This window comes from Mustela putorius, unplaced genomic scaffold, assembly GCF_011764305.1.
Source record: "Mustela putorius furo isolate JIRA1106 unplaced genomic scaffold, ASM1176430v1.1 tig00000129_pilon_pilon_pilon, whole genome shotgun sequence".
Taxonomy (NCBI): Eukaryota; Metazoa; Chordata; class Mammalia; order Carnivora; family Mustelidae; genus Mustela; species Mustela putorius.
Genome location: NW_025421290.1, coordinates 40410146 through 40433536, shown reverse-complemented (window position 1 = coordinate 40433536; position 23391 = coordinate 40410146). Strand labels below are relative to the sequence as shown.

At 45.8% G+C, this 23391-nt stretch overlaps 1 protein-coding gene across 5 annotated transcripts in view; it reads right to left on the bottom strand.

The window, feature by feature from the left end:
* DPF3 (double PHD fingers 3) overlaps nt 1–23391 on the bottom strand; it is a 288449-nt gene that overhangs the window by 38788 nt on the left and 226270 nt on the right. For 3 of the 5 annotated variants that reach the window (XM_045072827.1, XM_013057477.2, XM_045072820.1), the window contains exon 8: nt 16670–16798. In XM_045072827.1, coding sequence (XP_044928762.1) covers nt 16670–16798 — 129 coding nt within the window. Of the gene's footprint in view, nt 1–2881; nt 4670–13426; nt 13712–16669; nt 16799–23391 lie in introns of those variants that run through there. The other 2 variants (XM_013057478.2, XM_045072809.1) reach the window with 2 other exon arrangements.

Genomic DNA, 23391 nt, shown 5'->3' with positions numbered 1-23391 from the left:
TCTTTTGGGGATACAATAAAACTATAACTGAGTTCTAGTCACATGGAGTAATTTGGAAATCTCAGAAAAGAAGAGAAGGGTATAAGGAATGTGAACTAACAGATGACTGTTAGATTTAACAGAGGACTGGTCAGCTATAAGAATAAAGTAAAATAAAGATAAGGAATAAAAACCGTATCTTTGAAGTGCCTAGGTGGCTCAGTCAGTTAAGCATCTACCTTCGGCTCAGGTCATGATCCCAGGGTACTGGGATCACACCCTGCATTGAGCTCCTTGCTCAGCAGGATTCTGCTTCTTCTTCTGCCCCTTCCCCCACCCCAAGTTTGCATGTTCTTTCATGTGCAAGATTTCTCTCTCTCTGAAATAAATAAAATCTTTAAAAATATACATATAATCTTTAAATGGATATGAAAAGTATATATTTATATATGTATATATAATATATATTATATGATATATATCATGATATATATATTTATATAAACTATACAGATATATATATATCTAGATATATATATATATGGATATATATATATATCTAGATATATATATATATATATCTTTAAACTGTATAGTCCCACCCAGGGTTTTAAAGAGAAACCCTTTCATTTACATGCAGAGGGAGGGGGACTGGATAGGGTAATATCTTCTACTAGAATTTCATTCTGAATTCCTAATGTGCTCAATAATGACCTGGCTCCATCCAGAGACCAACCCAGAGGCCCATGCCCAGCACATAACAATTCTAAGTCAGGTTACCATTAGACACATCCATTGGTGAAGCAAAGGAGTTTGGTCAAGGCATTCCATCCTCAACTTCAACCTTACCTAGACTGGAGCCCTTGGGGAAGGCTGTCCCAAAGTCATCAAAGGGTGTCTGATACACACTCATAGTTTTGTCCACACAAAACTGATTTTCAGTGTTTTCAATTTACTACCAACATTTTGGGGAGATCTCACCAAAATTTCTGAATTTTTGGTCCCTCTCGAAAAACCTGGGGCCCGAGAACTCTAAGCCCCATACCTGCTGGTAGTATCCCTTGAGCTGGTAGAAGCTGTCCCATTCAAAGTGTAGGTGCTCTCTGGCTCCATATACTCCCTCCCTCTGCCTAGGGTCTCCACATGTCCTAAGGTTGAGTGTCAAGGGCTGCCTCCTTTCCCTGGCTCTGCTAATTTTCTCATGCCTGGCCTGCTTCACTCACTGAAGATACCTGCTCTGTAGGCATCTGAATTTGACCCCAGAACTAACCTTTGACAGGAGCTAATATATTTCCAAATGGATGAGGAAAGTGATTTTTCTCTTTCTCATTCTTTGGCTCACGTGTATACTTTCCACCTCTCTCTTGATCAGTGACCCTCTACAGAAATAAACTGCATGCACCCTTTGCCAACAACTCACTATCATTTGAAAAAGGCACTCCCTAACCTCATGGTCCACCATTAAAGACAAATGACTCTACTGGGTCCCCTCTAATCCTTGTTATTTGCACTGGTACTACAGCTGCGCGCTAGACATCTTATCCCTAAAAGCAGCCCAAAGACAATACTTACAAAGAGAGCCTATGTCACGGGGTAAGATCTACTTTACACAGAGAAAATGTTTGCTCACCAGAATCAAGGTCCCCTTTTCTAGGTCACAAATTAGAAGGAAGGCTTCAGGTGCAATTTCCGTCCTAAGAAGATATTTAATCCCATTGGTGACCTCTGAATTGTATCTAGTGTCTCAAATTTAAGTCACTATAGGAACCGGGTGATAACATAATAAATGTGAAAAACCGATTTACACTGAGTATCTATCAACAGATGAGTGGATAAATAAAATGTGGTGTATGCATACCATGGAATGTCACTCAGCCTTAAGGAAGGACATCCTGCCACCTGCCACAACAGAGATAACCCTGAAGACATCATGCTAAGAGAAATAAGGCCGTCACGAAAGGACAAATACCGTATGTTTTCACTTATATGAGATACCTAGAGCAGCCTTGTTCACAGAGACAGAAAGTAGAATAGGGGTAGCCAGGGGCTCAAGAGAGGAGAGAATGAGGAGTTAGTTCTATTTAACAGGCACAGAGTTCCCATTGGAGAAGATGAAAAAGTTCTGGAGATGGACAGAGGTGATGGTTGTCCAACAGTGTGAATGCACTTAATGCTACTGAACATTAAAATGGTACATATTATATAATGCGTATTATATGACAATGAAAAGAAAACAAAACTCTAAGGAGAGTACATGGGTGGGGGCAGCTTTTAACTGCTAGGGAAACTTATATGCCCATAATAAATGTCACAATGTGACAATGCTCAGAGGACAAGACATGGCCTGAAAGGCTGGTCTGGTTCCACCTGACCTAGAGCACCCAACCAAGAAAAGTATTCACTTCCACACACAAGAAGAGACCTGTCATAGGGTCTGGTTGACAGTGGTACCGATTGGCAGCATGGGGACACTATACCGAGAGCACTTCTCAAGCACTTCCCAGATTTTTCCAAGCACACACTAAATCTTGCGTTCTTATGCCAAACTATTCTTGGCCCAGATATATCAGCATCATTCGACAGGTATATAAAGTCTGGACACGTAAAGAGGTTCTCCATGGAGAGAGTGACAATGGCCGTGGTGACGATGGGTCGATGACAGTAACTCTGGACACAGACACCAGGTACTGGCACCAGCTCTGGGCACCATTCACTTCCCAAACCAACCACCTGTCAGCCGAGCCAGCGGCAACCACCGTTCTGCACTCCACTTCTGAATAAAACAATAAGGTTCAACACACCTTGGGCGTGAAAGTGGGCAGAAGCCTTTCAAGACGGTATGAAAGTCAAACTCAAGTAGGATGAGGTCAGTAAAGCAAAATTTACAGAGATGCTATAGGAGCATTGGAAACAGGCTTTTATTTAACAGAAACTTACACAAATTTGATACAAACCCTACATTATGCAAAGCTTTATCACAATTCTACACATTATAACTTGCGGGAGTTGGTTGGAGAGTGGGTTATTATTATAATTATTAGCATTTTGAAAAGGGACCTTTTCTATCAGAAAATGTCACCAAAAAGGGCTTCAGAAGTATACAAAGACGCTCTCCGTGAGCTCCCCTCGGGACTGGCCTTCAATGAGAAAGCTGAAGGGGCTAGCAGGACGTCTGTGCCATCCAATCTCCCCTCTCAAAGGCAAGAGAGATTCGCAAGCTCAGACCCATTTCAGTAACACTGAAACTCAAGGACTTGCTGATGAGGGTGTATCCGGCATTAGACTGTGCGTTCATGATGATGACTGTTCGCAAGTGAGACAAGGTCAAGAACGTGGGCACACAGAAGACCTGCAGTAGAACGGAGCGGCCCAGCCAGTCAGCCCGGCTCCTCTGCTAGGCCACAGACACAGAGATGAATGACATTTCATAGCCATCACGTTCACTGTCACCCACATGGCCACAAGGGAACACGTTAGCACCTTTCTCCTTCACCCCCAAGAGCAACTGAGCTTGAGGCTTCTGTCACTCAGGTTGGCCTTCCTTGCCCCTGGGGACACTCTAGAACATTAGGCCCCCCCAAAGCCAGATCAGCAGAAGGCTCCCTCTGCCGGTCTCCTCTGGAAGCTGTTGGGCCACCAAGTGAGTATCACCTCAGCTGATGGATATTTTGTCGTCCTTCTCTCTCTCTCTCTCTCTCTCTCTCTTCACTGCATTATTTTAAAACAAAGCTCTCTGTGTTTGAAAATGTGGCATTCGCAGAGATACGGTTAATCACTAGAGGGGATTCCTTTCTGAACTAGGCCTCATCAGACAGGACGACCAGAAGGAGAGCTGCTTCTTGACATCCAGATAAATGGGGATCGCTAACGGGGAGGGGGCGGGGAGAGGGGGTTTTTGGGGGGAGGGGCAGGAGTGGAGAGACTCCTGATAGCCTTTGTGGCTAATTTATTTCTGTCACGTCTTAACACATAACCATATAACATCACCAACACTTTCAACAGAATTTTGAAGAAGGGGAAAAAAAAAAAAAAAAACAATCACTCCTCACTTACCAACTCGCAGAAATAAAAATACCTAAAGCACATACATGAATGGCTTTTTTAAAAGCCTGAGAGAGCAGAGTTGATCTTTATTTTCTTATTAAAAATGTGGGGTATTTTTCCTTAGAGTTAATAGGCAGTCTTTATTTTACATTAAGTACTCTTTTGATTTCGTGTCTTCACAAAATTGCTTTTAACTTTCGAAGTAGAAGGTACTTTAAACAAAAATACGGTGCCACGTCAGCACTTTTTCTTTTAAATATTGAAATAAATAAAATAGTTAACTCTTTTTTTTTTTTTTCATCAGTTTGTTCGTGTTCAGTTATTTCTATTGTAGAGCAATTCCAGTCTGACCTGGGTACTTTCTCACAGACACTCAAAGAAAATGTAATGAAGAATTTTAAAAAAGGGAAAAAAATCTTCTTATTGCACAAACTTAGGCCATTCCCAAGACTTCTCTGAGCTGAGCTGAGTCGCAGTAGAGGCTTTTCCACAATCCAGGCTCCTGTGTTGGCTGAAACACACGCTCAGGAGGGGGCCAGGCAAGGGAAGAGGAAGAGGAGGAGGCGTAAATCAACGTGGCTTCTTGTCACCTTCTTCGGAAATGGCTTGCTTGGAGGATGCGGGAGTCCCCAGGTCAGAGAGTTGACTGCAGAGGGAAAGGCAATGAAAGATAAAACAAAACAACAGTACAGGACAACTATCTAAAAAAAGGAAAGATTCAAATTAAGGGGGTGATGGCAATGAAATGAGTTGAAAAGAAAAAACAAAAGAAGGAAGGTTGAGAACGTTACTACCTATGGCCATGCGCAGGAGCCCACAGCTCTGTGCAAGGAGAGCCAGGCTGGTGTCTCCTGTGCCCCGAGCACCAGCAGCTCGAGATCAGCCAGCGATGGGGCAGGCCATCTGCGCCTGGGGCAACCAGAGGACACGAGAAACAGCGAGGAACACGGCGGGATTTTCAGTCCCTAGGTGGTGGAATAGGTAAAACTGGGAGCTGGCAAAATCTATTGTTCTTTCTCCTCTGCTTGGTTTGCTGAATCTTTCTGCTATTAAAAGACCCCAGAAGGACCATTCCAGTGCAATCGGTCTGCCTGTCACCTAAGTGGAAATGTGTAGTTCTAGGGTGTAGGACCAGTGGCAGTGACAAAAGCCCCAACAGATACCCCCATTGGGCCCTCAGCCTTCATGCACATACCCTCAACCCCACCCCAAATGATTCCAGGCTGTCAGAATCACTCAGGAAGGGACCCAAGACCAAAGATTCATTCGCGTTCTCAACTAGCCCAGTGATCCCAAATGTCAGCCTTGGAACCTGATGGCAGTTCAGACCTGATGGGTCTATTAGCCTGGATGAGTACCCACCAGGAGTGGATTTTACTTCTAGCTGAAATGAAATCTGCTAAGTAATTTCAGTCTTTGGAATGGAGTATTCCACACAAAGGAATACAACCGAGTACTATCACATTTCACCCCAGAAGCAGAGAGCAGAGGTGGGTACCACTAAACAGGTCATGTTACATGTTAGGCTGGGGGAGGGGGAGGAAGGAGGGGCCCAACTTGAAAATGGCCAAGGCAACCAAGGACCAAAGTTCAAAACCAAATGAGCTGCTCAGTTGAACACCACCCACCCTCTGCCGCCATCCATCTTTCTTTCTAATACCCAAGTCATTGCTCAGGGCTCAGGGGTACAGGACTGTTACAGATGCCTCCAAGACGGAGACTCTATCTGTCTACTTAATGGTTTCAGATGGAGGCTGAGAAGAACCTCACCTCTACCCACCACCAAGACCTCCCCCTCCATCTGCTCCTCTTTCATTCCCCTGAATCCCAACCCATGCCCTCCCACGGTCTCGCCTCTCAAGTCTGCTTGCCCAGTGCCCTCTCCCAGACTGTAGTCCCCTGCCCTAGTGCTCATCCTTTCGCTATCTCTCCTGCCTCTAGCCCCTTCACTCCACTGATAAAACTAGTTGGCGTTCAAACCTCCCACAGGTGCCTGCCAAGTGGTCCCTTACTGGGCACCCAAATTTTCACTCCCTTGCAGGAGTCTTTCTGTGCCTCTCTCAGTGCCTGCAACCCCTCCAGTCAGAAACCATCTACCACTCTTTTAGTGAGTCTATCACATACCATACCCTCATGCCCTTTCAATTTCCTCAAATTTCCATCCTTGACCCCTCAACACACACACACACACGCGCACACACACACACACACACACACACACACACATTCTGATTTGCCCCCACTGAAGCAACCTAGAAAACAGCTGGTTGGTTCTCAACCTTGTCCTAACATCCATTTCCTCCTTCATTTCCTCTGGCTGGGCAAAACGCAGGCCATCGAAAATGTCTCACTGCCTCTCAGTCTTCTGCTTTCAATCCCCTTCAAGGAAGCTACCTTTCCATCTCTACACACATCTTCAACATTCCCCTTACCCCTCTCCTCACACCTTCATTCTCCCTCCTGCCCTCCCACCCCCATCACTACATCACTGGCTCCTGGAGAACCAGTCCTCCTCTGACTTGACCAATAGATACTGTGTCCAGATATATCCTCTCTAACCTGTCTGTCCACGGTATTTATTGAACATCCACCATGTATGGAATGAGACACTAAACCTTTCTACTAATTAGCTCAGAAACATTGCTCAGTTCTCAGTTTATTTCAACAAATAATTATGGCACAATGGCGTCAGGCACTGTCCAAGGGCCATGAGTGACATCATCTTTGCCCTCAAGGAACACACCATCTGTTTGATGGGAAACACTACAGTCATGTTGTAATAAGTACTCTAAGAAAATCTCCGTGGCTACTGTGATCCCCAGCAAAAAAAAAAAAAAAAAAAAAAAAAAAAATCACATATCAGGCCATGATGCTCTCACACATTTTTCAACTACTTGTGACTATCTGCTCTGCCCACCTGGATTGCCAAAACTCCGGAGGACACCAAATCCATTGGTCCCATGTTTAACTTCAGCCTATCCTTCACAGAGCTGAACAGTCATACACAGTCCACTGTTATTCAGACGCTAGTCGCCAAATAAACAAAGGCATATATAAATGAAAATATTATTGTGCAAAGTATATAAATATACCAGCCTGAACCTGAGCTGAAAGGACATATGTTGGAGTCACCAATCATGGGATAAATTAATCACGTGCCCCCTCATACGAGGCCTGAGAAGGATGCAACACCATTTCTATGGTACTCTTACCCAAATTCATAACCCGACTGTAGCCCTTAGGAAATAGTACACAATCCCAAAGAGAAGGGCTTCCTAGGAATTGGCTAGCTTCACAGTATGAAAGACAAAGACAGACTCTGGAACTAACTACTCCAGATTAAAGGACTTTATGACGACATGACAACTAAATACAACATGTGATCCTACATCAATCCTGGACCAGAAAAAGGACATTATTAGTGAGACTCTTGACACAATTTGAATGAGGTCTATAGATGGGGAAGTATTGCATCAATATTAATTTCCTGATCATGATCCATTTATTGAGATTATTTGAAGAATCCAAGAGTACATAAGAATTCTTTGTGTTTTTTGCATGAGTTTCTTGTAAATCTGAAATTATTTCAAAATTAACAATTTTTAGGCCTTCGTCATTGGTTGAAGGCCAGTATGAAGATACTTTGAAAACCTAACTGACAATGCTTTTTAGCTAATAATTCAGTTCTGACAGTGTTCTTCCATCATTCTCGGTATTCTGTAAATCAATCAAGCAGAATGGTTTTTCCTGTACTGTTATTTTGAGAAAATGGCCAGAAATCACTTTTATTGTCCAAAACAGTATCATATAATTCAATTCTTCAGTGTTAGAAGCACTTGGGCTTGTGAAGTGTTCACTCCCTGCCATTCACCCCACCCACCCTCACCCCTGCCCTGATGTCACCACCAAAACACTGCCCGTTTAAGAAGCTCAACCTCAGTTCCTTGGGGAAGTTCACAAGAACTTCAACGTTGCTCTGTCTCAGCAGGACTCTAATGTGATTCTGCTCTGTCTTGTTTTATTTTTACAGCATCAAATACCTCCTCTAATCCGAGGAGATCTTGAATGAAAGACTGCAAAAGCTTCACTGATTTTACTCAATAAATCTCAAAACTGCAATCTTCAGGAGAAGTCAGTCCAGAATGAGAAAAGATTATCAGAAGATCCGAACACCGCTTACCGAGGCTGGAACTTCAGTTACCTAATGTGGTCAGTCTGTCTCCTCATCAGTAACACGACAACGAATGACACTATCCTATCCCACATGGTGGTTTTAAGAATCATCATGAGAAAATCTTGGTTATATATTATGATAGGGTAAGAAACATCCACATACTAAGGATAGAGAAACTGAGGCAGAGGTTCATGGCAACAAATTCACACAGGGACTGGGTCCAGAACCCAGAACTTTTTATTTCTACTCTAGTTTTCTACCCGTTGGGATCAAAAATGCCTCACTCCAAGAATTTACAACACAATTAACTTCAATTCCAAACACTAAACAAAATCTCCTGCAGAAAAATTCCTACTACATGAAGCTGCTCAAACTTTAAGTACAAGTTTAAGATCATATTCATCAGATGTAACAGGAGGCATATTGGGATAATATTAATTAGTTTTATTCCACCATGAAGTGACTACCTCCAAACAGCTTTTAGTTCTCTCCCCGAGTAATGATCTTGTGTTCCCTCAAGTGCTATCTAAAGGCAATATCGGGCCGCAGCCCATTAGGTGGGCAGAGAGATGCAAAGTAAGCAGGAAGGTTTAAAGGGGTACAATGGATGCGAACATCATATTTTTATTAAATCCTTCTCTCTAAAATACCAGTAGCAAATTGCTTTACTGACTTTAAAGTACCTTTAAAAAATTAAAAGTGTATTTCTCACTCCCAGGGTTACAGGACCTGTTCTCAACACAGTCTCAGTAACAGAAATAAAGGATTAGATTGTTCTAGGTGGGAAAAAAACATCAGACAGACAACAACAGTCATCGCTTTTACATCAACAGTTCTCCCCAGGGGATTGGAAGGTTGTAACAAATTTAGAAAGTTCTGTATCTTTGGTTTTCCTATCTTTGGGCTAAGACTTGGAAACTTTGGTGACACGTCTGAAGCACTTTCGGTGGTGTTTTCCTGAGCTGAGGACAAAGGATGCTAGTCAGATCTTTTTCATCTTGATGATCGTAATTTCTTTTATATTGAATTTGAGTAGTGACACTTATTTAACAAGAGCAACAACAAAATGATAGATGTGTTGACTGCTGGCACATCTCTTACAACTCCTGAGGTCACCAAAAAAAAGAAAAAAAAAAAAAAAAGGCTTTGTTCCTAATAGACCTCAGTCAGGAGGGAATGTCTAGAATTGATAGTTTAGAAAGAAGATGAGTTCTCTGCAATATTCTGCACAGAATTTCAACTGGAATTGTCTTTTGGGGGATCTAATTGTTTACTTTTCCATTTTAAAATTGTCTTTAATAAGGTTATCTTTCAAAGCTATATTCATTACAACACCCCTTTCTTTGATTGGACCTGAGAAAAAGCAAGGCCTATCTAACTACTTACCTACCTTTCTATATCTTCCCCTTTTTGACCAGGTAGTAGTTGGAAAAGGAGCATTAGTTGAAAGAAGTGCAGCCAAAACCATAACCAAAGGAGGCATTCTGATTCCAGAAAAAATCAAGGAAAAGTATTGTCAACAACTGTACTAGCTTGTTGGCTCAGGCTCTAAAGGAAGGGGTGGAAAGATTCAACCAGTCAGCATGAAAGTTGGAAATAAAGTTCTTCCCCCAAGATACAGAGGCACGAAAATAGTTCTAGATGACAAGGATTAGTTTTTATTTAGAGGCGATGCGTGACATTGTTGGGAAATACGTAGATTGGGAAAAAAAGTCACTATTGAAAAGGCATCACAGGAAGCTGCCATTCCACTGAATTCTGAACTCTCTCACCATGTAAAGAATTTCCGTCTCTCTTTTATAATAAACTAATGATATCCAAACTTTTAAAAATTATAAATAAAAAATTAAAAAATAGATATGGGTCTATTTCATATATTTCTATATTCCATATATAGGACCATGAAAGTGGTACCACAGAACAATAATAAAGGAATACAGGTCCTGGAGTCACGCTGCCAGGGATCAAAATCAGATGCCTTGTTAACTGGGAGGCCTTAGGACATCCCTGAACCTTAGCGTTAAGCCTCAGATTCCATATCTGTAAACTAATATAAGCACCTACCTCTTGGGGTAATCATGAGGCTCAAGGAACTGTCCTAGGGAAAGCACTCAGAACAATGCCTGGTAGGTACATGAACGTCGGTGGTTGTTATAGAGAGAAAGGGGGGCAAAGGCATAACATCAACCGTGCAGGCGTTCGGAAACCCACAACAGTCAGCTTCCTCCTCCTGTGCCTCCTCTGAGTTTCCTTCCTTCACCTTAAGACATTTGTTTTCAAAGCCACGTTCACTCTACTCCCTCAAACCTCACTCAACCTCTCTGGATTGATCTTTCTCAGCTGAAAAGTGGAAAATTTGAACTTGATCATCTTCAAAGTCCCCTCTGGTTTCTTCTTCTTCTTTTTCTTTTTTTTTTTTTGAAAGGATGTAAATTCTGAGTCTGTTAGAAGATACCATACGCAAGGTGAGACCAAGGGGCTCAGGCCATGCTAGGATATGTTTACCATGCTTGGTTGGTTGCACCAACTGAGAAAGAAGAGAACGTCTACTACCCCCAAAAGGATAAAGTGAAGATCAGGCTCTGCTCGTAAAATTAAAATAGAAAAGCAAGAGCCACCCTCGGATAAATCTTTCCAATGGGACGTTGCCTTGTTAGACAGGTCTTCCTTTTGGTTCTCCTTTAGAACTCCAAGCTAGACTCTGAAATTAGGTGGCTTTTTAGAATTTAAATTAAGTTTTGGGGTTTTTGTTTAGTTTCAAGTTCAAAGACAAGCTGCCATTGAAAATGTTACGACTACAAACAACTACACAGATTTCAAATGATCGTATAGATTGGTTGGACATATTTTTATTAACATAGAACCTCCCACTTCACCAATGAGAGCAAGTTGCAACGCTATGAATCCGACATCTAAGTCAAAGCGACAGAACAGATGACAAGGAGAAGGACAGCAAGAACGGGTTGTACCCCCTTAGCAGAAGTCAACGGGAACCAACTATGTGGGCTTTTTCACACAGGTGAGCATGCAGGACAGGAATATTACACCATGGAGGGTTTATCCCCTATTCTCTAGGAGCAAGGCCACACAGAGACCAGGCAGGACATCCCACAAATGGATGAGGGTATTCCTTTCATTCTCTCACAAATGAGAGCAAATGCCCAGGCCAGCACTTACACACTTCAAGCAGGAGAAAAGTAGAAGTTCTTTCTGTCTCAGGCTACCAGGGAAGCACAAAGGGTCCATTCGCGGGTTTCTTTGCTTAGTCTTGGCTTTTGTTCAGTGGGTTTATTTATTTTCATGAGAGGTCTCATTCATGAAGATTCCCAAAGCCTGGATTGTCAAAGTAGATCTTCCCAGACACTTAGAAGCAGCCTGTTGCCTGGGTGGCGGCTACTTGGCTCTCCCAACCCACGCCCCATGGCAGTACCCATGTCTCTGGACCTGTGCTCTCATGGAAGCCGGAGACCCTGACCACACTTAGTGGAAGTTTAGGATCTTCAGATCAGCGCAGTTGAGTGTTTTCCTAATCAGAGGTCCTCTTTAATGTGGACTCATCCCTTTGGCAGCTAAGTCGGTCCATGGAGGAAGGAACACCGCCCTAGACATGCAGACCCCGGTGGCCACACTCTTTCATTCCACCCAAGTATAGCAGCCAGCCCCAGCCTCAGATCCCTGGGCTCCACCCACCAGCTGCAGCCAAGGAAGGCAGAGGGAGCCAAGCACTTCCCCAGCCACTTTTCTCTTATGGTTGAAGCCAGAAGCCAGAAGCCCACCATTCTCCGTACGGGGCCCCTCCCACAGTCCAAGCAAGCCTCCGTTGCCACACTAGGCCCAGGCTCACATAGGGAAGCATGCACACACAGGAAGCAGAGGGCCGGAGGGAAGACACTCTACACCCGTAGCCACACCCGATACTGGGGGTGTGAGCCCAGGAAAACAAAAGACAAGCCAGGGGAGGAAAAGGAAAGAAGGAAAGAAAAAAACAAACTAGCTAACAAAAAACAACAACAACAGAAAACAACTATGATGGTTTTGCCCTCCCTGTAAGACAGGCCAGCTGACACGTACCTTTGAACTAGGACTGCACAGCTGTTCCTTCTTGGGACTGCCAACAAGGTGAACGGTCTTCTCCATCACCCCAGGGACCTTGAACAAGTGTTGCTTTGGTTTATTTCAGGAGGTGCTATTGGAAACATAAAACAAAGTGCCTGGAGGGCACTATAAAAAAAAAAAAATAGAAGAAGAAACACGGGAGACTTGATCGTCCAACGGGAATTTATGTCTGTCAACAGGGGCCAGGGGAGAGGGACGTATACTGTGAGGTATCATCCTTCCGTCCGTGAGCGCGGCCTCGGGTTGCTTTGTCACTGCCAAGTCCGTGACTTTCTGTTTGTATTCCGTTCTTGTGTTTGGAAATTGCTCTTCACCAGAAGGAAAGTGAGGAGAAGCCCAGGGACGACACCACCGAGGCTAGGCCGGTGCCGGGAGGAGCCCAGGAGGCGCTGGCAGGCGGGGCCCAGGCACTGAAGGGAGGCCACACGCGGAGGCCCAGACTTCCCAGGAGCTGCTGACATTCTCTCGCAAGCAGGGAGGAAGATGGAAAGGTCAGGGAGCAGAAATGGGGAGGGGGTCTGCTGCAGGGAGCCGCACGCTCCGTGGGGTGCGGAAGTGCCACCATCTCCCGGCGAGGAAATCCTCCCGACTAGGTGTCCTTGAATCAATCCCTCCCCCAGCGGCTCTCTCTCAAGCAGGATATCGCTTCCATTGCTTTGATTTCCCTTCTCTCTCTCTCTCTCTCTCTCTCTCTCAAGAAAAAAAAAAAAGTCCATTTCTAATAATAGCTAGAACACATAAATAATCATTTTAATGTTATTCATTCTTTGTTTCCAAACCCAATGTTCCTCCTCTCTTCGCTTTGCCAATAAATAGGAAACGTGAGGAAATTGACTCGGCTCGTGTCAAAAAGATTCCCCACCCCACGCCCACCTCCCCCAAAGAGAGACGATCCACCTCACTTCCCATTTCTACGGAAAATGAACAGCACGTCATGATGGCATCTCTCGGAAGGACTGTTACCCTGCTCTTTTGTTCTGTTTTGTTTCAGTAGTTTGTGCTCCTGTTGTACCTACCCAAGACACGGGGGCCAGGGGGCGGGAAGGATGCGTGTGGAAAGAGAGAGGGAAAAAGCAAGGATGAAGGGAGAACCTAAAGTTGACTTTCATTTAAAAAAAAAAAAATGTATATCAGACCCAAAATAGTGACCAAAGTCAGAGGGCGACGGCTAGTTGCCCAGAGAGTCTGTCCCGTGGGTTTAGCAACTGCCCTTTTTATCTGCTGGGGGCGAACCCCGACCACTGCGGCGTCCTCGGCAGGAGCGAGGCTCTTCCAAATCGTCCTCATCAAAGCCGTGGAAAGTTGACGTGTCACTTTCTGACGTGGAACCGAATAAGTCCTCCGTGGTGCGTGCTGCGGCCGTGGCCTCCTCCTTCCTGCCTTCTCCTCCCAAATGAGCTGACATGTATGATGAATATATCAGCACATGGGTTAAGCAACAGACAGCATTATTAATATTCTTATTACATTCTTACGTTACTCTTAATAGCAAGACCAAAAGCCCTTTCACACCAAAAGGGATTAGCTGGGGGCATCACCCGACGACTGGGATTCAAGGGTCACGGGACAAAGCCAACATTTCGGGGGAAAAGGATTCCTCCCGCCCCAGAAAGGCACCATCTCTACGATAATGCATGTGTCCACAGCTCTGCCGGTGACAGATTCAACCGCAGTCTGTCCTCCTCTTCTGTCCGCACACATACGCATGCATGCCCGCTCAGCCCCGCCCCAGATAAGGAGTTGCCTTAGTGATTTTTAAGCCTGGTTGGTATTTCTTTGGTGTTTTCAGTTGGTGTTTCCTGGAACACTGTTTGTCCTTCGCTTTGACAGTAGCTTTACAAAGGTATTACTGTCGGATAACCCATTCGAGATGGTCAAGCCTCCATCCGTTTTATTTTTATTTGTACCCGTTTCTAATCCCATTCTTATGGCACCCTTTCAGTTCTGCACTTAGAGCATGTAGTTCATTTGCACTGAAAGCGAGAAGTTGCAAAGTCTGACAAGCGGTAGGCAATAGAAGAGTCTCTCGTTTTCTTTAACGACTGGAGGAAACTTCAGGGATCTGCACTCACGTATGTGCACCCGGGTGCACATACACACCTGTGTGCACACGCGTGCACACGTGCACACTCACACACAAACACACACACACACCCTCCAGCCACTAAACACACCCAGGTCTTTGTGACTCCACAAAGTCCAGAGTTGTCCAGTCTAACTCAGAGCACCAAAAAAGCAGGAATTAGGGGTTTCAAAAGCCTAATAAAATATAGTGTCCTGAAATCTAGAGAACTCAGGTTTAAACTTATTCACACTGTAAATGGGACCCAGGACCGGCCCAGAATGAGGTCATAGTGTTTCTTTCACTTATGGTGTCAATTTCAAGAATCTCATTTTCTCCCCAGGAAACAGCAGTAGCGGGGAAGATGGGAAGGGAAAGACAGTTTTTCTGAACTTCACACTCTTCCTTGGAAGGACTCCAAGGAGGCCCTAGAGAAGTATTCGCCCACCTGCCTTCACAAGCATGTCTCATGGGCTAATGCCACCTGTTTATTCCCAAGGTGCTGACTATTTCAGGAGCATCGGAGTTAGACCTTGACTAAATCATCCACCAAAATCGGCAAATGCAATGAGAATACCTAGGCTGGTATCAAATAGCCCCTGAGTCACATAGCAGATGATCTTGGGTTGAGAGGGGTGGCGGGGGGTGGAGGGTTGGGTGGAGGAACGCTGAATAAAGGCTGCGAGGAGAGGGGCTTTGGATAGACAATACCAACTCCCCACTTCTGGTCCCCCATGGATCAGATCCAAGTACCCCATTGTTCGTAGGGAAGAAAAAAAGAAGATTCAAGCAGCTTGCAGTGAGCATTCTGAAGCTGCCCTTTCTAATGCACCCCAAACCAGAACAGTCCATCACGTTCTGCCTAGAATATCGCTCTGCCAGGTGACTTTGCTTCTGGCGATAGAGACTTTGTCTGATCGTTTGCTTTTAAAAAACACTGAATTGAATTTCACTTGTTTCGTTTTCTTTAATTATTTCTAAAACTATTCACTTTAAGTATTTAAAACCCAGAGTGCACTGTCACGTGAGCCCTCTCCTCTAAGCTAGCCCTGGCAGAGTAAAGAGTTCAACGTGAGGTATCATGTTTGGAAAACAAATGAACATGATGGGCACCCGGTCAGGTCCTTAAGAGCTCAGTGTTGAGGGTATGTGCAATAGAGATCACAGCCCTTTTCCAATTACAGATTTGCTACTCAAGTCAATCTGGAACCCTAAACAACTTCAACATCAAATATAAAAGGACAGAAGTTCAGGTTTGCAAGGGAAGAACTGAGTTGTTATAGTAAACCCAGGTGTGGTCACCTCAGTCCATCTCCCAGGCCTTGGAGCAGAAAAGACCTTAGGGAGAAATAAGGGAAGGAGAAGTGGCTTCTCACTGTTTACACCAGCCACCCAGCCGAACAGCATCTCACCCACTGGTCAGAGCTGGGTCAGACTAAAGATGAACCTGAGATCATTTCTCCTCCCTACCTTGTGCTTTTGGCTTCACTAGTACATCAAACAATAAGAAAAGTAGGTCACACCAACCAACCACAACCAGCCAAAGATAATGGTTTGGTTAGAATTGCAAAATGAAACATCTTAAACAAAACTTGAAGGCCTGAACTCAGTTTAAGAATGAGAGAATAAGACCCAAATCTGTTTTTGTCACTTTAGTCTTTGGAGAACTCAAAGATGAAAATTTCAAAACATAACAAGTCGACTCCAAATCAGCCCGGAGAACACCTGACCTTTGGCCCCCTTGATCTATCAGGGTCTCTTTTGTCTGTTTTATATGAGAAAATGGGATTCGCGGCCAATGGCGGTGGTCTTCACCCAGCTTCCCTTGAGCCCCAGGGTTTCAGACTCCCACAGTTCAAGACATAGCTGCTTTCCCTACATTCCTGTTTCCACACTCTTCCAGTCTGCCCCAGGCACGTCCATAGGACACACACATCTCTGTGTTAGGTACACACCATCTGATTCAAGGAAGCATATTGCCTGTGTCTCTAGGTGTTTCTCAGACATTCCCTCACTGTTGTCCACGACAATACACACAAAGAAATATCCACCTCGTGGAGAGGCCAGACGAGTCAAAATCTCCTTTCCCCTCTTCCTACATCCCAGGGCACAACTTTTGGTTCTTAAGACTCAAAGAAGAAAAATATCAAAATGACCTGAAAACTCCTCTGCACTCAGAATCACCACCACCTCTTCTCCACTCCACCCTCCAGCCCCAACACAAGATGGCGGAGGGATACAAGTGAAACAGCTCCCGCTCTATAGGCACAGATGCAAGAAGGGGCCACACTCACCAGAGCGTCCACAGTCTGCACAGGACACCAGCTCTTCAGGCCGTCCACTCTTCTTGTTCATGTTAGAGCCCCCCAAGCAGAAGTCACAGTAGTTGTTGGGAATGACTGTCCCATCTGGTCCTTTCTGGGCTATAGAAACATTAAAAGGAAAAAAATCTGATTTTAGGCTGACGTGCGTTTCTACTGGCCCTTGCGCTATGTTTTCTTTTTGATCCTCTTCAGCTCGATAGTTCCTTTTCTTTAAAGATTTTATTTATTTATTTGCGAGAAAGAGGTAATGAGAGGGGGAAGGTCAGAAGGAGAAGCAGAACCCCCACTGAGCAGGGATTCCTGATGTGGGACTTGATCCTGGGACTCCAGGATCATGACTTGCATTGAAGGCAGTCGCTCAACCAACTGAGCCACCCGGGCACACATTCAACTCAATAGTTTTAATCCCTTGCAAGCTATCCAGAGTTTAGTTTAACTTCTGCAATATTTGCAATATTTTTTTATAGAAACTACCTTGCTCCTCTGATCGCATTTCCTGGATGAACAAAGCATCCAGAAGGCCTACTAGTCAAGTCAACTTCTCTCATCTTTGAACAACCAGCCCTCAGGGCTCAGGCCTCAAACAGCAGGTAGCAACCATAAACAGTGGTGGGATGAGTGGTAGAGAGAATGGGCAATGTCTAGGTTTTGCCCTTGGGAAAGATGCTCTTGTTTGGGAGGTATTCCTTCCGTCCCTGAAAATGAAAACAAAGAAGAACTGATGGTAGTCATTTCCAGGAAGGACACTGAAGATGCTTCTGGGGACTCTGATGAACATCTTGCCAGGTACACAAAGGTCCACTCTTGTTCAGCCTCATCTCCCTGAAGTCCAGACTCACGTGTGTGGAGAGAACCCAGAGTTAACCAGCAAACTTCAAGAGACTAGAACCAGACCTGGGCACTCAGCTCAGCCTCTTGCCAAAGATAAGTTGAATGGTGAGTTGGTGAGCGCGCCTTGAGGCTCAAGACCTTCCTAAGCCACCCTGCCCAAGGTCCTTACCCAAAGGCAAAGAAGAATGGTGGGACGTGATCTTTAAAAACAAAGCTTGTGAGAATGGCACATTCTCAAGCACTGAGATCATTCTCAGTTCTAGGGGCTGGCTGAAATAGCTTGGACAGGTTTCTTTGCATGGGGAGAAATGCCTCCATTCTCCTGTTTTTTGATCCCTATTGTGGAGATTCATTTGTCACATGAACACTCCCTGTTTGCAACTAAGAAGAAAAGTCTGCCTGTTTATGGGATCAGCCTAAACCACGGGGGTATCTTCCTCCTCACTATACCCAATGTCTGCTGCTATCTTTCATTATTTACTGGCTAACATTAATCAGGGTCCCGTAGGGTACGAATCTGTAAAAGGAAGCAGATATGTGAGCAGAAATACCATCCAGACAGTAAGTGATAAACGGATTCACCCACTTTAATATGATTCCCTCTGGCCTTCGCTTCCTCCATGCCTCTGCTTTGCCTCCAGGAATAGAAAAACTTACCTGGGGAAGGCAGAAGACAAAAGCTCGCAGAATTACATTATAGAGAGTTAATCCATTTATCAGTTGCTATTTGGATTGTTTAATCAGTTTCTAAGTCATTGATTTTCATCTTCAGGGAGGCAGACAATTCTCTGCAAAAAAAGGTGTTGGTTGTTGGGGGCAGACAGAGGAGCTGGCCACACCCTATGGCCTCTTGGGTGTGGATTTTTTCTTTATCACTCACTGCATCTCAAAGACACTATAGGTCATTAAAAACCGGTTTTGCAAATAATCTCCCAAATCAGTACCCCTGCAAAAATTGTCCTCTAAAATTTTCATTGCCCAAATCCAAAAGAAAGCTCCTTTCATCCCTCTCTCTCATTTGCCATCTTCAACATTTCTAGAACTCTCAAGAAAATCCAAGCATGTCTATGAAGCAAATAAACTCGGGATTTTCTCATTAGGAGTCTATCCTAGAAATCAAACAAAAGGGGAACAGGAAGAAGTGGGGTGTATGAAATTCCAGGGCTGAGTATAAGCCAGAGCTAACTTTCATGAGTGATAGGATCTAGAAAGAAAATATGGAGGGGCGCCTGGGTGGCTCAGTGGGTTGAGCCGCTGCCTTCCGCTCGGGTCATGATCTCAGGGTCCTGGGATGGAGCCCCGCATCGGGCTCTCTGCTTAGCGGGGAGCCTGCTTCCCTCTCTCTCTCTGCCTGCCTCTCTGTCTACTTGTGATCTCTCTCTCTGTCAAATAAATAAATAAAATCTTTAAAAAAAAAAAAAAAAAGAAAGAAAATATGGAGATGCCAGTCACAACTCAGGTAGCTTCCTCTATGAAAAGCGATCAAAGATCAAAGACATCCACATGTATCATCCCACTAAAAATCTCAGGAGCCCCAACCTCACCATCTACCTCTCCTGTTCTTTTAGGGACTTCCTATTATGTCAGATTTTCTCTCCTTTCACAAAATCTTTAAGCAACCAAAGAATCTGGTTTTCTCCAACACAGCATATGCCTTGTGATTTATGAGGATGAAGTAGAATAGAGTAGGAACACCTGGGTGATTCTTCACAGTCTTTCCCACCAACAGACCATGGGCAGAATACCCTCATTGAATCAGGGGCTCCAATACTGCAAGAAATAAAAAAATTCAGAAATGATCTAATAGGGCAAAGCAGATGGTGATAGAGAAATTGGTCCTGTGTAAAAAAGAACAAAGGAACAGAATTTAATTCATCTAATGAAGAGAAATTTCTAAGAGGGCTGAATCAGAGCAGGATCCCCACATATATCTGTGTTGGTTGCTGGCCATACAAAGTCCCTGGCCAAGGGCGTACAGAAGGTGCTAAGACCCCAGTTGAAGGCTCTGCTGTGTGGAGCTGTGACATGTCAGGGGTACCATTTTAGTCTAGCAGTGACCCAGTAGAGAAAGTGACAGTGAATACCTATTCTTCATTTTTGGCAAAATCCTACACTCTTCTTGTAACAGTGAGCTCAGAGCCCTGTTTCATCTTGGTCAAATGGCATAGGATTGACAAAGCAAAATCTTCTGGTTCTGGTTCTCATACTTTTGGGTATTTAGGATTGGTTTCAGGGTGAGGGTTTTCCCATAGAGCTCTCCCAGGTCCCCAGCCAGAAGGTCCAGTCAGGCCTTGGGGAGGCCATTCTCTTGACATCACTTTCTGACCCTTCTCTTCTTTCTACATGGGTACACCTGCCTCTACTCTCTGTACTGAATGATCTCCACTTTCAGGTCAGATACCATATCTAACTCATCACTGAAACACCTATAGGCCCTGCACCCAGGAAATGGTTAACCACAATGCAGACGACAAATGGCTTAGAAAAGGATGGCAGAGATGTGAGCAGACAGCCCAGTGACACCCCTGGGACATCCTCCTAGTGGGGACAAAGCACTGTGTTTGTTTTCCCTGTGGTAGAGTTATCTGTCACTCCGAATATCATTCATGACACGGCTTATTTCCCAAGTCCTCAGAGAGAAGTGCTGGTCCACGTCCGGATGGATTGGTCAGTCCTCTGGCCTAGTGTCAGGTCTAGCTCCCTCCCACAGCAAACAAGAGTGGGTGGCTGAGGGCCCTGGGTTGCTGGAATAATAACCCCACACACCCCTACTATGGGAGGGGAAACACCATCTTGTACGCAAACATGTAAGAAAGCATAAGACTATAATTCACTGTCCTTGAGAAGGGGACGCCAGCTTGCTCCTACCCATGTAGCCTCCCTCCTGTTAACAGTTTCTTGAGAAGAAAAAGAAGCAGACATTTATTACACTATAAAACCATGACGGATCTTCCACTGGAGGTTTTACGTACGTTGTTTCACTGATTCTCACAAAAACATGGTAAAGCGGGTATTATTTGAAGATGATGTAACCAAAACCCAAAGAGATTATGGTCTTGACTTCACCCCTGGGTCGTCTATGTCCCCAGAGACTCTGTCTCCTGGAAAGTCCAGAGGCAAACACTCCCTGGCCACACCTTGCATATAAAACATTTCATAAATCTCTTTAGATTCAACTTGATTCACCCAATACGTCATTTTGGAAGCCCAAAGGGATAAAAATGATTGAGATTGGCCTCATAAAAGCAGAAATTCCCTTTGAACTTAAATTCCATGTCCCTACCACAGTAATCCATACAGGGCGATCCTGTTTATTGTCCCATTCTCTGTGAAAACACTTCTCCAGAGAATTCCAGAGGCTCTGGAAGGAATTTTTTTTTAAGTAAGGCTTACACCACAGCTCTACTGGCCTATAGCCTGACCCAGCCATGAGCAATTTCCTGGTACTGGGTATGAGATCATTATAAAAAGGATTTTACTATAAATAGGAAGCTCACACAGACCTTGCAAGAGGGATTTAAATAGAGATTCTGCTTCTGCTTATGGGAAATTGAGTCCCACTTCATGGAATAAGACAACGGGAGGGCAAAGACCCGAGTGGTTTCTCGATGGCAGCGTCCATAATGATGGATTTGGCGTTCTGTTGATTAATGTTCATGGGCTGAGATCATGTAAGAGATACAAGGAAGCTGCCAAGAAAATAAAGTGAGCCTTGAGGCTTTAGGAATTTACCTGGGGGAACTAACTCTACAAAGCTCAAGAGGGGAGGGATGGAAATCAAGAACAAAGTTCATGAAGAAACACTCACACGCACGCACACATATATAAATCAGTAGGAGGTGGGAGGGAGCCTTCCAATCAAACCAAGAGAAAGGAAAAGCCAAGCCCCAAAGAGTCCCACCACCACACTCAGTTAAGGGTGAGCAGTCCTTCTGGAAAGGTATTTATAGTCCACTTTGATAGGGCCACATGTCTCTGGCTAACGAGGCCCCAAATCTTCCTTAAAACTACCACCCAGACAAGGTTGTCTTTCCCATCTCTGGGTCCCATCTCTGCGGCGGCCTGCCTGCCACTCCAGAAATGGGAGGCGTGGCCGGGACAGCCTGGCCACCAGCAACAGCCCCCCATCCAGTCCTGCCAAGACAGAAGCTGCATCCCAAGGGTCCTAGGGAAATCGGAAGCAAGCCAGAAGTTTCGCGCCGCCCTCCCAACCCCACAGCCCATCCACAAAAGCATGACTTCACATTCTGAGCAGACGCTCAGACCGCCTGCCAGGGCCTGGTGCGCACAAGCACGCCGCCGTGCTCCATGCCTACCGCCCAGCCCTGCCACCCAGCCCTGCCGCCCATCAGCTCTCCCTTCCGGGCCTGCGAGTTGGGGTGTGTAGCCCTTGGGGGACCAGGGGGGCAGTGAGAAGAGCCCTCCAGGAGGAGCCTTGCTTCTCCGTGCCCTCCTCACTGGCTGCCCCCCCCCCACCCTCCCTGGCTGACAGTTCCCATCCCTCCACAGGGCTGACCTGTTTCCATGGCAACCGGAATCCTGGGCTCCGGCAGCCTCTGGTCTTGCCACCTGTTATTACTTCATCTCTCAAGTGTAAAGCATCCTAGCCAGGGCCACTTGGCTGTGCAGAGCGCGTCTTCAGAGGACGGAGGAAAGAAAAGGGCCGAGGAAAGAGGGAACGCAGAGAGGCAGCCCCAGGCTGGCCACCCAGGACACGCACACGGGCCGGGCCCGGCCAGAAGAGGAAGGGGAGGCGAGGAGGGAGGGTGGACGCCAACGTGCCTTCCCTGCAGAATCAGCGAGCAGGCCTCAGCTGGAGGCCACCACCACATCCCGCTACCTTGTACCCAGCCTTTAATGAGGGCTGTGGGAGGGGCGGGCGGCGGGCGGGCGCCGGGGCAGCTGCACACAGCTCTGCGTGGGCCCACGCCGAGCAGGGCAAGGAGAGGGTTAAAGGAGCAAGATAAAGACTGTGGGGAAGGCTGGACCAGAGGGCAAACAGAGCCTCAAAGCCTGGATAAATGGCCTTAATTCTCATGCTCTTGCTCACCCTACTCCTTACGTGTTTACTCATATAAATTATCCCCAAGGCCTGACACCTTTCTTCACTGCTTCCCCAGAACTGATGAAAAAATAAATCCTACAGATCCAAGGAATAAAAACGTTGGGATTCCGTTCAGGCCCGTTCTTTCCCGGCCACTAATTCAGGCCCCACCCCAGGGCTCCAGAAGGAAGACAAACGAGGCTGACCTCCCCCCATGCGGGAAGGCAAGGGGACCGCGGAGCCCGGCAGGGAAACGGACACCAGAGGCCACTCCCCACCCGCCCGCTGGGCTGCCAGAGTCCTCCCCGGCAGAGAACTCGCTCTCCCTCACCGGCCGCTGTGCCACCTAGCGCTGGGGACAAAGCGAACGTAGGTGAGGTTGAGAGGGGCTGCCAAGGCAGAGTGATGCCAGGCCCTGAGGTCCATCGCCCCGGTGGAAAGGAAGGCCAAGGGCTGATTCAGTGGCTTCAAGTTTACGGATGGGCCTAAATTCGCCACAGTCCGTGGTGTTCAGGACGACATGAGAAAGAATGGGCTGAAGTGGCAGAGAGTCCTGCAGAAAAGCTGGGAGCCGAGCCAGTCGGACAAAGACACAGGAGGAGGAGCGGGCTTCTCTGAAGAGGCCTCGGGCCCCAGGGTGGCGTGCCTGCCTGGCTGGAGGCAGAAGAATATGCTAGGGGACACTGTAAGGTCCCTTTCTGGCCTTTGATTCGATGATTCTAATGGGGCGAAGGAAGAATCAGAAAAGTGACGTCTTCCAAACCCAGAGGGACCTCAGCCTCTCATCACTGTGTCACATGCGTGGCTGTGTCTCTCT